General features: G+C 39.5%; 1 protein-coding gene across 3 annotated transcripts in view; it reads left to right on the forward strand.

Moving 5' to 3' along the window:
* Window positions 1-14,675, forward strand: part of HERC5 (HECT and RLD domain containing E3 ubiquitin protein ligase 5) — a 49,757-nt gene that overhangs the window by 26,425 nt on the left and 8,657 nt on the right. The window contains exons 14-18 of one of the 3 annotated variants that reach the window (XM_021938431.2): window positions 3,091-3,204; window positions 4,041-4,151; window positions 6,065-6,235; window positions 9,906-10,049; window positions 11,047-11,213. In XM_021938431.2, the coding sequence (XP_021794123.1) occupies window positions 3,091-3,204; window positions 4,041-4,151; window positions 6,065-6,235; window positions 9,906-10,049; window positions 11,047-11,213 (707 nt within the window). The remainder of the gene's footprint in view (window positions 1-3,090; window positions 3,205-4,040; window positions 4,152-6,064; window positions 6,236-9,905; window positions 10,050-11,046; window positions 11,214-14,675) is intronic. The other 2 variants (XM_021938432.2, XM_021938433.2) reach the window with 2 other exon arrangements.

Here is a 14,675-nt window from a genome sequence, read left to right on the forward strand (position 1 = left end):
TTTTATAATGTTTTCTTTTTCCAGTCCATATACATTTTATTATTTTCCTTTGTCTTGCTCTAGCTAGGGCTTCTAATATGATGTTAAATAGAGGTGGGGTAAAAGTGGGTACTTCTTTGTGATTTTAAAGGAAATTTTTTTTCATGGACTATTCTTAGTTTCCAAAGGAAATGCTTTTAGTATCATTTACTTATAGGGGTTTGTTGTTGTTGTTGTTGTTGTTTTGAGTCGGAATCTCACTCTGTGCCCAGGCTGGAGTGCAGTGGTGCAGTCATGGCTCACTGCAGCCTTGACTCAGGCGATTCTCCCACCTCAGCCTCCTGAGTAGCTGGGACTACAGGCATGCACCACCATGCCCAGCTAATTTTTTCATTTTTGGAGAGACAGGGCCTACCTATGTTGCTCAGGCTGGTCTTGAGCTCCTGGCCTCAAGTGATTCTCCTGCTTAGGCCTTGGTCTCCCGAAGTGCAGGGATTACCCGGGTGAGCCACCACACCAGCCCTATAGGCTTTTTTCTCTTTTTTTTCTTGAGACAGAAAAAAAAGAGCCTGTTGCTCAGGCTGGAGTGCAGTGGCACGATTTTGGCTTACTGCACCCTCTGCCTCCTGGGTTCAAGCTATCGTTGTGCCTCAGCTTCCTGAGTAGCCAGGAATATAGGCACATACTACCCCGCTCGGCTAATTTTTGAGTTTTTAGTAGAGATGGGGTTTCGCCATGTTGCCCAGGCTGGTCTCCAACTCCTGACCTCAAGTGATTTTCCCACCTTGGCCTCCCAAAGTGCTGGGATTACAGGCACGAGCCACTGTGCCTGGCCTTCTATTAGGTTTTTGAAAATAACCTTTGTAGGTTAAGGGTATTTCCCTCCTTTTAGAAATTGTTCCACATTTCAAATCTAATTGAATATTGACTCTCTTCTTTGAAATTCCAGTTATTGATATGTTAGACTTTCTCAGTCTATTTGGCATGTCCCTTAAGCTTTCTGTCATATTTTCCGTCTCATTGTCTCTCTGTACCCCATTCTGGATGGTATTTCTTCAGCCCTGTCTTCCAGTTCATGAATTCCTTTTTCAGTGATTTTGGTTGCTGTTAATACTACCTTTTAAGTTTTTATCTCAAGTATTGATGTTTTCCATTTCTAGATACTCGAATTTGTTCTTTAAATTATAAATAATTTGCTCATTATTTATAATTTGTTCTTTTCACACTTTCCTTTTATTTATCTGAATATATATGCCTTATAACTCAGGTATCTGAAGTCTTTGCAGGTCAGTTTCTGCTGAATCTTCCTCCTGGTGTCTTTATCCTCATGTATTTTGTGATTTGTGTATGTGTGAGAGCTGTCCGTTTCCTTGGAACTTTATCTTTTGGAATTACCTGAGGACTGGCTTTCTTCACAGAGAATTTTCTTCTGCCAGGCTCCTGGAGATACCACCAGTTTGGTAGTACTTTACATTTTTGGCTTGAAGCTTTTTAGAATTTGGTGGTAAAGTTGAGGGAGAGCTCTTTTGTAATTATAGATCCTATAGGGGACAATTTTTCCCCAGCTCAGCACCATTTGAACTTGGAACAGTTTGCCTTGTGGTCCTGGGGTCAAGGTGGAGTTGGAGTGATTGATATGGCAGTGGGGGAAAGAGCTTATTCATTTCTAGTTCATCCTTACCTGATGGTTTAACCCTTTTGGGTCTCAGACTTGTGGGGATAACTTCTCCTATGGACTCCCTAATTTGAACAGTCTGGGCTTTGCCTCCTTTCCCCAAAGCCCCAACCATTGAAAATTGAAGTTTACGTTCACCAGGTTGGGCAGATGCTCTCAAGGCAAATGCCACTTTCATTTGGTTTTTGACCTGATTATTCCATCTACCTAAAAAATCAGTAATGCCTTTAAACATATTTGTTACAGCTTTTCCTGTATTTCTAGGTGTTTTCAGTGGATCAGGGTACCTAATTGATACTGTTGAAGAAAAAAACTGCCATATTATTGAAAAGCAATGGCTATTTTCAACAGTTTTAAATTTTTTATTTTACAAAAGAGAAAGGTTAATGACAAATAATTTGTGTTTTGAAAAAATAAGAAATTTATTGAAGAGCTCTGGGAAGGTATATTCTAACAAGCTTTTGCTACTTACAAAGAGAATCACAAGAAATACTGAAGCAGCAACAAAAGAAATCTTCAGGGGATCCTGCTTTGTCCTTTGACCCTATAGATAACATCAGAATATTTGATATTTGTCAGGCTCCGCACCTCAGCAGGAGGCCACCAGGAACCATGAAGATGAAGCACCCATTTTCTCTGTGACTCTGGATATCTTGAGGCTAATAATGATAATGCAAGGCCAAGATCATCAGATCCAGAGAGCCATAGTTACAGGGTGAAACAGTCTCACCAGGCTTTGGGTGGTAGTACTGGGAGGCCTGGAATATTTGAGGTCTGGACGAGAGTCAATAAGAACATTCTAGACACATGGTTTCAGTGCATATAGCCAAGATGAGTTTTTAGAAGACCACCTGAGAGTAATTTATTTCAGGATAACGCCCATCCAAGTCAAATACTAACAGTCACTAATGCCCGAAGTGTCTAGTGTCATTATTATTCATTGTCTTCACGACATGCCAGGGTGTTCATGTGTCTGTCATAATAGTCATAATAACCCTGATCATATCATATGGGATGGAGGGTTGGAAAATTTCCTCTCGGTAGGGGAATGTTCCACAAATGCCTCAGCAGAGTGAATGTCTATAAGGTGGTATATTATTAAGTCCTGAAGACTAAGACCTGAAGAACTGGACCCCAGAGTACTTTGGGATATTGCGTTGTTTTTTTTTTCTTTGGGTTGAAAGTTCTTTAAAATTTTTCTATGAATTAAAAATAACTAGAAGTTTATCATTATATCATCAGTCTCTACTATTAAATCTTAGATATTTATGTTCATGAAAATTTGGGGCTTTGGCAATGGAGGAATTGGATAGAATTTTATTCTGGTCATTATAAGAGTGTTTCATTTACAATTTAATTTGATAATCTAATTAACAGCTATTAAGCAAAATTGTCTTTAAATATAAAACTTTTTCACAAGTCATATTTTATTTAAGGTAAACCAGATGAAATGTCAACTACCTGAAAGTATTTTCCAAGTAGACGAACTCTTGTACCGTCTCAATTTTTTTGTAGAAGTATGCAGAAGGTGCTTGTGGAAAATGACTGTGGTAGGTATAGCATGCTTAAAGGGGGAAATTGATAATCAGTGAGTTAATATAGGCATTTCTTGTCCTCTGCAAAATTGCACAATAGAAATAGCAGGGCTTGTGGGAAACATTAAGACTCCTCAAAATCTATGCAATTTTGTAGTCAGAGTTCCAGCGGAAAAATGATTGACACCTTGGGAGATGACTGTGGGAATATGAAAAATGCACAAAAAGGAAAGGGTAGAAATCTATCTACACTGTAATTGGAGAAGGACTAGTGGAGCTCTGATACCCTTAAAGTGGTCATAGAAGGCAGTGAGACTCATTAGGAGTCAAGAGCCAAGACCTGTGGGTAGAGTGTCTTGGCTGTAAGCACTCCTTTTTTATTTTCTGAAAATACAGTTGAAGGGCTCCTACTGCCAAGGTAGCAGCTGGCCCGAAGTCTCTCTTTCTTTCTCTGAAGGTTATAATTCTCCTTCTAGCACATCAACTCTTGCCCAGCAAAATTCATATGTGAGCTAACCAGCTACCCATGTTATATCATTCTCTGTTTATCAAATGCAACTGAGCTTATTCACATGGCAGAAACTCAGGTTTCAGCAGAACAGAGTCTTTGGGAAAGCATCCAAAGATTATAATTAATTGCTAAATTAAATGGGCACTAAACATCCTCTATATACCTTTCATTGATACATATAAAACACATTTTCTACTACTAGTACTATGGACCAGTAATTTGGATTGCTTTTGTTGGAAGTACTGAGACCTTATACCATCAGGGATGTAAGGCTATGAGGTAAAGTGTAAGGTTTCTCTGTCCTTTAACTTATCAGAATTGTTGTCATTTCCATTTTTAGGACACTTCAGAAAATGCAGGATGCTGGGTCATATTTAGTCACTTTCCATTTATCTTTAATCATCTGTCGAAAATTAAACTACTACATACAGACACACTTTTAAAAATAGAGGTATGTATGCCTATTTGTCTTCATTAGCGTAAATCACATGCTAAGTGCCTTCTTAATCATGCAATATTTTGGGGGTGATAAGAGAACCACCTACCAGTGAAACCAATGGTTGTGGCATTCAAGGAGCGTACACTCTAATGAAGAAGGCAAGGCAGACTGTCATAATTTGGATCATCTTCACCTTAAGGCAAATTAGGGCCTTGGTAGCAAGGGATGGAGCTTGGTCAGCTGACCTAGTTGTTGGGTTTTTACCTGAAGTTGGCAGTGGCAGCCTGTAGTCTTCTGAATAGTACTCAAAGAGGTATAACAGACTTGGGCTTGACTAGCACCTGTGTAAGGAGGCACAATCTAATGAAAAGATATGGTAGCAGGAATAGAGGTGGCCGAGGATTCCTGAAATTAGGAGCCCAATAAATGGCTACTACTCTGTGATAGTGCCATAATAGAGGTTTGTACAGATTCCCCCTTTTCTATATATGGTACTGTTACTAACTGAGGTGGTTATGTTTGTAGATATATCCAGCAAAGTGTATGGATATCTTATCAAACGTTAACAAAATATTTTACCACCAAAGTAGTAAAATCGGGCAATTGAAAATTCCCAAGGAATTGTATGAGATAATCCCTGCCTCATTGCAATTTTATAAGGATTAAATTTGTTAATACAGGTAAAGCATTTAAAATTGCCTCACACAAAGTACCCAAAGGGTTGGGTATTATTATCACTTTTACATATGCAGACATATGTTATATGTATGTATAACATTCAAATATATGTCCTTAAAGCAGATAGTTTAATATAATGCATTTACCATAATAAAAATGGGAAATTGATTTATGAGTTCTGAGTATGACGATAATGAAATATTTAACAAAGGGAAATCAAAGAAAAAAAGATAGAAGAACTTTGTTTTGCTTCAACTCTGACAACCTATTCTCTCCTGATTTTAAACAAGGTTCCAGAGATAATTTCGTAGAAGTAATATTTGACTACTCCTTTTTCTGCTAAAAGCATAGACTTTTTTTTTTTTTTGAGAGCGTCTCCCTCTGCCGCCCAGGCTGGAGTGCAGTGGCATGATCTCGGCTCACTGCAACCTCCACTTCCTGGGTTCAAGCGATTTTCCTGCCTCAGCCTCCCAAGTACCTGGGATTACAGGCACCTGCCACCACACCCAGCTAATGTTTGTATTTTTTGTAGAGACAGGGTTTCACCATGTTAGCCAGGCTGGTCTTGAACTCCTGACCTCAAGTGATCCGCCCACCTCAGCCTCCCAAAGTGCTGACATTACAGGTGTGAGCCACTGCACCCGGCCCCGAACCATAGACTTCGGTGACCTAAAATTGCCATTTGGTTTCTGAATGGACATTCTGTCTGTCTGTCCATCTTTCCCTCTCTCTTTCCCCGCTTGTCTCTCTTCGATTAACTTCTTAGGTAAATTCTCCCTTAAAATCTCTTGTCTAGGTTTTTTTTCTTGGAATAGGCTCTTTGGTGACATCTCTCACACCTGGATTTTTTTCCTGCAGCCTTTTTGCTTTCTAAGCATCTGAACTTCTCTTCTGAATGAGAAAGCATCATGTTGCAGTGCACTGTTTCAATGGATACCAGTACGTCTCTCAGCTTGTTAATAAGTAGCTTTGGTATCTTAAGCATTAGTAATGGTGTGTATAGGAGAAAGTGGTCTGATAAAACCTGCAGTTGGTAACTTACTTGCTCATCCAGGTTGGCTCCACAAAGGCTTTGATTCTTCAGGTCCCTGTATGTTATCATTTATCTTCAGTGGTGCATATAAGGTTCTTTTCATAAAGGTGACCTGCACTTATAAGCAGAACCAGTTTATTCTGCTTTCCAAATTTTTACTTAGAGAGGGCCAATGGTAAAATAAAGTGTAATATTTCTGTTTCTGTTTTCCTAGGGTAAAAAACATAAAGCTTATCTTATGTCGGCAGCAATTGAGGAAGAAAGAGAGTCTGAATTCGCTTTGATGCCCACGTTTGATCTAACAGTCAGAAGGAATCACTTGATTGAGGATGTTTTGAATCAGCTAAGTCAATTTGAGAATGAAGACCTGAGGAAAGAGTTATGGGTAAAGTGTAATTCTCACTTAATGTTTTTGCTGCTGAGAAAAGAAAAACATAAAAAAAAAAGTAACAAAGGGTTTCATAGGAAGTTATCTTCCTTTGCCACAGAGGTTGTTTATTTTAGGGTTCCTCTGATTCCCTAGTTGCCTTTGAGTTTTGGGTGATAGCTGTGGGCGCTCATTGAGTATGTTTGGGCTAAGAACAGCAGGCAAAGTGGTTGTTCTCCCCACACCCTGCTCAGATGGATAGTTCAGTGTTGGCCCTAAGAGGTACAGTCCCTTCTGAGGTCTGGCCTAGCCTGGCTAGCACCACCCTTGAAGGGTTTCAATGAGATGGTTAGCATAGAGGAGAATTAAGGGGTTGTTTTTCTTCTTATGCAATAACCTAAATTGGCACAGGCATGGTGACTCACACCTGTAATCCCAGCACTTTGGGAGGCTGAAGCAGGTGGATCACCTGAGGTCAGGAGTTCAAGACCAGCTTGGTCAACATGGTGAAACCCTGTCTCTACTAAAAATACAAATATTAACTGTGTGTAGTGGTGGGCATCTGTAATCCCAGCTACTCGGGAGAGTGAGACATGAGAATCACTTGAACCCAGGAAGCAGAGGTTGCAGTGAGCCAAGATCATGCCACTGCACTCTGGCCTGGATGACAGAGCGAGACTCTGTCTCAAAAAAAAACCCGAAAATAATAATAACCTAAATTGCTTTGTAGAAAAGAGAACTTTCTCTTAAAATCCTACAGTTATTTTGGGGTATAATTGCAGATTTGACCATGTTCGGAAGATCTTTTAACTGATTTTTTCTTTAATTACCATATAATTTGTCTTATTAGTAAATAGTTGATACCGAATCATAATGACCAGTAGATCTTTTGAGTGCTGTCCTTGTGGCAAGAACTGTTGTAAGTGCTTTGTACCTAATTTTTTAACCCTTTCAACAACACTACGTGGCAGATTCTGTTTTTCCCTCATTTTACAGATGGGGAAATTGAGGTACAGAACTATTAGGTAACTTATCCAAGAGTAACCCAACTGATAAGCATCAGAGCCAGGATTTGGGCCCAGCCATTAGGCACTAGACTTTCTGCTTAATCAAGACAGATAAAGATTGACCTGATAATATTAGTAAATGGAGTATTTTTGATTGGGGACCCTACTTTATCACTTCTACTCAGATTAAAGAAAGATTGACTTTACTAAGTCTCAAGATACCGATGTAAAAGCATATTGCACCCGGACACAGTGGCTCATGCCTGTAATCCTAGCACTTGAGGAGACCGAGGTAGGCAGATCACCTGAGGTCAGGAGTTCAAAACAAACCTGACCAGCATGGTGAAACCACATCTCTACTAAAAATACAAAAATTAGTTGGGTGTGGTGGCAGGTGCCTGTAATCCCAGCTACTTGGGAGGCTGAGGCGTGAGAATCACTTGAACCCGGGAGGTGGAGGTTGCAGTGAGCCAAGATTGCATCACTGTACTCCAGCCTGGGCAACAGAGCAAGATTCTGTCTCAAGGAAAAAATATATATATATTGCAGTTTAAAGTTGGCATTTCCATGTATTTTTGCACACAGATAATTGTATAACTCTAATGAACTCGTTATGTGATTCTATCCTTTGCCAGTTAGTCCACTCGATTATTTGAGTTCCACTTTTATATATCGTTCATCCAGTTTTTACATGCGGGTGCAGCATTTGCCATCTGCAGGCTCTGTGTGAGGTATTTTACATGTATGACCCCTGTAATCTTTCTGATAATCATGTGGGAAAACAGGCTTTATGAGATCAGGCAGCTTGTCCTTAGTAAGAAGAGGGGGAAGGGTTTGACACTTGGTCTTGCTACAGAGATTTTTAATATTTCACCAAGAGGAATGGAAGAGGCATGCATCTAAATAAAGAAACTGGTAAGAGGAGCTTTCTGGAGATGCTAGTAGAACATCTGGGTAGAAATGTTGAACAGGTCTTTGGAAGTGACTGTCAATCAGGAGAGAAAATACACTGAATCTGAAGGTTAAATATCTACGAGTGGTAAACAAAGTTTACAGAGAAAATGAGCCTCCAGGGAAAGAACAGAGAGAAAGGACAGAAGTGTTAGGATAGAACTGTTTGCAATTCTGGTTCTAGAAGTTAAACTAGCAGGAAAAAGAAGAGAGAAATAAAACCATGAAGAGTGCTTCATAAGCGAAAGCAAGGGAGAAGAGTCTGTCAAGAAAAAGGACATGATCAGAAGTGGAAAATGAGTTAACGAAATCAAGGAGATGAGATATGAGAAAAAGTCCTTGGAGCTTGGCGATTTACAGTTCTTGGTCTTCTTGGAGAGAGCCATTTAAGTGGAGAAGTGGGTTTGGAAGTTGGCGTATATCTCTGAAGTTTGGCAAGAGTAGAAGGAGCCCATGTTGTCTGTATTGGAGACAATATGTTGGGATTTTTTTTTTCCTTTTAAGGTTAAGGGGCACCTTAACATTTTTGTAAATGGAAGTGAAAGATTCCAAGAAAAGGCAGGAATGGAGGGGTAACTGAAGGAGCAAAGATGGGTTATGATAGCATCCTCTTGGGAGGGATTGGTGTCAGCAGTAGGGGTGCAGCCTCAGGGAGCAGACAGCCACTTCAGCAAACACCTTATGTGTGCTCTGGTTTTTTGAACATCCTGAATTTTTTTTTTTGTTTATTTGTTTATTTGTTTATTTATTTATGAGACAGAGTCTCACTCTGTTGCCCAGGCTAGAGGGCAGTGGTGTGACGTCGGCTCACGGCAACCTTCGTCTCCCGGGTTCAAGTGAGTCTCGTGCTTCAGCCTTCTGAGTAGCTGGGATTACAGGTATACATCACTACACCCAGCTAATTTTTGTATTTTTAGTAGAGACAGGGTTTCACCATGTTGGCCAGACTGGTCACGAACTCCTGACCTCACGTGATCCGCCCATCTTGGCCTCCCAAAGTGCTGGGATTACAGGTGTGAGCCACCACACCCGGCCGATTTTTATGATTTCTTTCTGTTTATTTTTATTATATATACTTGGATCTGATGACTATAATAGTGATGCCAGTTGAGGTCAGTTTAGTGGTAAAAACTTTAGGCTCTGGGGTTTGACCGACATAGGATTAAATTTAGGCTGTAGGCCAGGTGTGGCGGCTCATGGTTGTAATCTCAGCACTTCAGGAGGCCGAGGTGGGTGGATCACTTGAGGTCAGGAGTTTAAGAGCAGCCTGGCCAACACAGTGAAACCCTGTCTCTACTTAAAATACAAAAAAATTAGCCAGGCGTGGTGGTGCATATCTGTAATCCCAGCTACTCTGGGGACTGAGGAAGGAGAATCACTTAAAAGCGGGAGGCGGAGGTTGCAGTGAGCCGAGATCAGACCATTGCACTCCAGCCTAGATAACAGAGTGAGACTCCATCTCAAAAAAAAAAAAAAAAAAAAAAAAAATAGGCTGCACCACCTAGCTGTTGTATAAACTTAGAAAAGTTATTTAAATTCTTGAGGCCGCATTATCTTATAGAATTAATGTAGAGCTTAAATATGACAATATATAAGTAGGATACTTACTCAGTGCCTACCAAATACTTGGGTCTACAATTAATGTTAACTATTTACTGTTATTAAATGAGACTTCATGTATAGCAAAATGGAGCCCTGGAAGTGATGTATTATTTGCTGTGTTTCCTCAGGTTTCATTTAGTGGAGAAATTGGGTATGATCTTGTAGGAGTTAAGAGAGAGTTCTTCTACTGTCTGTTTGAAGAGATGATCCAGCCAGAATATGGGATGTTCATGTATCCTGAAGGGGCTTCCTGCATGTGGTTTCCTGTCAGGGTAAGTTCCCTTTTCTTCGCTTAAGGTATTTTGTGACAGAAAAGTACATCTTAAAACATAGAAAATTAGTTTGTCTAGACTGTTTCGTGTTAGGTGAGGAGTTATGGATATAATTGTGGAGATAATCTATAATTCTAATAAGGTGATTATTTTTTTAAAATAGAGTTTCCTTTTCCTGGGTTCCCATATCTGTCCACATAGAACTCAAGCAATGTGTTTTTTTGATCATTTATATAATGCATGGATTAAAAAGGAACCCTCTTTTTTTTAGGTAGTCATTCTTTGTGTCAGTTCTGTTTTCCCAGTGAATTTGAAGACAAAGGCTGTGGAAAGAAATTGTGAAAACTAGTTTATAAGGATTACTGAACCTAATGTATTTTTATTGCTGGTATGCTTTTAGGAACTAAAACTGTGGCAGAGATTTATTTAGTTGTTTGTTTCTTTTGTTTTGCTTTGTTTTTGAGACAATCTCACTCTGTCACCCAGGCTGGAGTACAGTGCCATGATCTTAGCTCACTGCAACCTCCGCCTCCCAGGCTCAAGCCATTCCCGCCTCAGCCCGGCGGGATTACAGTAACTGGGATTACAGGCTCCCACCACCATACCTGGGTAGTTTTTGTGTTTTTAGTAGAGACAGGGTTTCACCAATTTGGCCAGGCTGGTCTCAAACTCTTGACCTCAGGTTGTCTGCCCACCTTGACCTCCCAGAGGGCTGGGATTACAAGCGTGAGAGTGGCAGGGATTTAAATTGACTCAATGACCAAATATTAGGTTGGTGCAAAAGTAATTGCAGGTTTTGCCTTTACTTTTAATGGCAAAAACTGCAATTACTTTTGCACCAACCTAATATAAGCCCTAAACATTCTTATCTCAGGCTTTAAATTTTTCAATTTGAGATTTGATTTTATGAAAGAGGAACAAAGATTTATTTAATATAAATATTTCATTGTACTGGTAAAAACTCATAATACTGTAAGATTTTTTTTTTGCTTTTCAGCCTAAATTTGAGAAGAAAAGGTATTTCTTCTTTGGGCTTCTATGTGGACTTTCCCTGTTCAATTGCAATGTTGCCAACCTCCCTTTCCCACTGGCACTGTTTAAGAAACTTTTGGACCAAATGCCATCATTGGAAGACTTGAAAGAACTCAGTCCTGATTTGGGAAAGTAAGTAAACATAGTTCCTGAGGAAGGACTCTATCTAACATATATTTAGGCAAATATTTAAGTACACACGCTTCATAATATTTTCATGTTCAACAGCAGCATTAGGTACTTCAGACCAGTTTTAACTTTGACAAGAATTGTTGGATGATAATTTCGTTTTCTAAAATTAGGAAATGTTGATTATTCCCTTAACTAGTCTTCAATGTTTGCATTAATATTTCAACTTTTTCTGTGTAGGAATAGTCATGCACAGAGCACAGGTTACATACACCTTGGTGCAAAATCTACTAGTGATGTTTATGTTAAATGTTGTTTCATGTCATCACCTTTAAAATGGAAACTTATCTCTAAGTTAAAAGACAAGCCACCACCTCACCAAAAGATGGCAACAGTAGGAGGGTTTTAATATCCTTGCTGTGTAAAGCATTCCTACACATCCATAAGAAGTATTCACAAAGTATCCAAGAAGGCAACCTGGGAAAGAAGCAATAGAAACGCTCCTCAATAAAAATGTCTTCAATCTCACCAGTGCTCATAGAATGCCTATTAAAGTAAGAGGCTAATTTATACTTCAGGTTGATGGTGGTTTGAAGTGTTGATGCTGTATAGTATTAGCAAGCGCTTGAAAACTTTCATTTTAATTTCAGGTGTTATTAGTGGAAATACAGATTGGTACTCCTTTTCAAAGAACAGTGTGGCAGGACTTAGCAAAATCAAAACATGTTTGCCTTTTCAACCCAACAATTCTACTTCTAGACATTTAACTTTCAGAAATACATAACCAGGCAAGGATCAGTGTACAGTAATATGCATTATATTTATAGTTCATAATATAAAGACTCCCTAAATGTCCTTCACTAAGGGAATGATATATTTTTGGTATACTTATGCAATGGAATACTACAGGGATTTTTATTTTTATTTTTTTAAAGAGTAAGAACAGGCTAGGCATGATGGCTCATCCCTGTAACCCCAGCACTGCGGGGAGGCCAAGGCAAGTGGATTGCTTGAGCCCAGGAGTTTGAGACCAGCCTGGCCGACATGGGGAGACCTCATCTCTACAAAAACAAACAAATAAAAAACAAAAGTTAGCTGGGCATGCTGGCACATGCCAGGAGGCACACCTCAGGAGGCTGAGGCAGGTGGATAGATTGAGCCCAGGAGGTCGAAGCTGCAGTGAGCCATGATCATACCACTGCACTCCAGCCTGGGTTACAGAAGAAGACTCTGTCTCAATTTAAAAAAAAGAGTAAGAACAGTAATATGATTCTAGTAGTAGTATCATCCCTCTTGTACAGATTCAGAAACTAAAACACAGAGAGATTAGATAACTTGCTTAAGGCCCCATAATGGCAGAACCATGATCTGAACACAGTCTGGCACCAGAGTCTGTTAATCATTTATACTAACTGTACTAATAAGGAAAAAAAAAAAAAAAAGCACAAGATTTAGAAAGAAGATAAATTTGTCATTTTTATTTTACTGGAAACATCGAAGATAACCTAAATAATCTTTATGCCTCAGAAGACTGATAAACTTAATTAACAATGTACATGAACTAAAAGATCTTTATATTTGTATCTTTGTTTCTCAAACTTTTAGGTCTTAAGATTCTCTTAAAAATATTGACTCCAAAGCGCTTTTACTTAGGTTGGTTATATCTGTCAGTATTTACAGGATTAGAAATTAAATATTTTAAACACATGAATACACAAATATCTGTTAGCTATCAGAGCATTCCACAGTATCATATAGCTTTTGAAAACTCTTCTGTTTACTCACAGCAGAATGTGAAAAGAGGCAAATAACATCTTAATAATGTTATGAAAATAGTTTTGACCTCATGAACTCTGTAAAGGCCCAAGGATTCCCAATAATTGCTGGTCTGGCTCACATTTTGAGAACCAGTGATCTCTGTGTTCAGTAAAACTCAATTTTAATCCCAGGAGGCTTTTTATTAAACTTGACAACCTGGTTCTAAAATTTATATGGATGAACAAAGGGTCAGGAATAACCAGAAATAATTCTCAAGGCAAATAAGGATGGAGAACTTGGTCTGTCACATATCAAGAATTATTAGAGGCCAGGCGTGGTGGCTCACGCCTGTAATCCCAGCACTTTGGGAGGCTGAGGCAGGCGGATCATGAGGTCAGGAGATCGAGACCATCCTGGCTAACACGGTGAATCCCCGCCTCTACTAAAAATACAAAAAATTATCTGGGCATGGTGGCAGGCGCCTGTAGTCCCAGCTACTCGGGAGGTTGAGGCAGGAGAATGACATGAACCCAGGAGGCGGAGGTTGCAGTGAGCCGAGATCGCGCCAGTGCACTCCAGTCTGGGCGACAGAGCGAGACTCCATCTCAAAAACAAAGGAATTATTAGAAAGCTGTATTATTTAGGACAGTATGATAGGTTTTCCAATAGAACAGAAGATAGATCAGAAATGGACCCATGCCTATATGGAACTTTATTAGAGGTGACATATTTGATCAAGGGGAATAGGAGTACTAAATAAATGGAACTGGAAAAAAAAATGGTATCTGTCTGGGGAAAAAAATGAAAGTAGATCCTTGTCTTATACCATACATGATAATCACCTCCATGTGGATGAAGGATTTAGATATTAAATGCAAAAATCATGAAAATACAAGAGAATTACATTTCTCACCTTTGAGATTTCTTAAACAAGACATGCAACGTACCAACATTAAAGAGAAGATTTCATACATTTAACTGCAATAAGATTAAAGAACTTCTGTGTTCATCAGGAGGGTGTTAGAAAAATGCAGAAGGGAAGGTGCTGTCAGGATCTGAATGTGTTCCCCAAAAATTCATATTTTGAAGCCTAATCCCCAGTGTGGAGCCCTCATGAGTGGAATTCATTCCCCTATGAAAGAGGCCCAAGGGAGCCTATTCGCCCCTTCCACCATGAGAGGATACAGAGGGCACCATTGAAAAGGAATGGGTCATCACCTATTCCCTTTAGATTCAGACACCGAATCTGCTGGCACTTTGATCTTGTACTCCAAGCCTCCAGAACCGTAAGCAATAAATTTATGTTTATAGATTACCCAGTCTAAGGTATTTCGTTATAGCAGCCTAAATGGACTAAGGGACTTCTTGCTACCAAGAAGTGTGGTATTGGAAGCAACTTTGGAACTGGGTAATGAGTAAGTAGTGGAAGAGTTTTGAGGTGCATGCTAGAAAAATCGTGTATTGCCCTATAGAGCAGTTCTGGCAAGGGCTCAGAAGAAGAGGAGACCTCTAGAGAAAGCCTCGGTCTTCTTAGAGATTACCTAAGTGGTCGTGATCAGAATGTTAGTATAAACATAGACAATAAAGGCAATTCTGATGAGGTTTCAGATGGAAGTGAGGAACACACTGGAAATTGGAGGAGAGGTGATCCTTGTTACTGTATAAAGTGGCGAAGAATGTGGCTGAATTGTGTTGTATCCTAGTATT

The sequence above is a fragment of the Papio anubis genome, chromosome 3, assembly GCF_008728515.1.
Source record: "Papio anubis isolate 15944 chromosome 3, Panubis1.0, whole genome shotgun sequence".
In the NCBI taxonomy this organism is placed as follows: domain Eukaryota; kingdom Metazoa; phylum Chordata; class Mammalia; order Primates; family Cercopithecidae; genus Papio; species Papio anubis.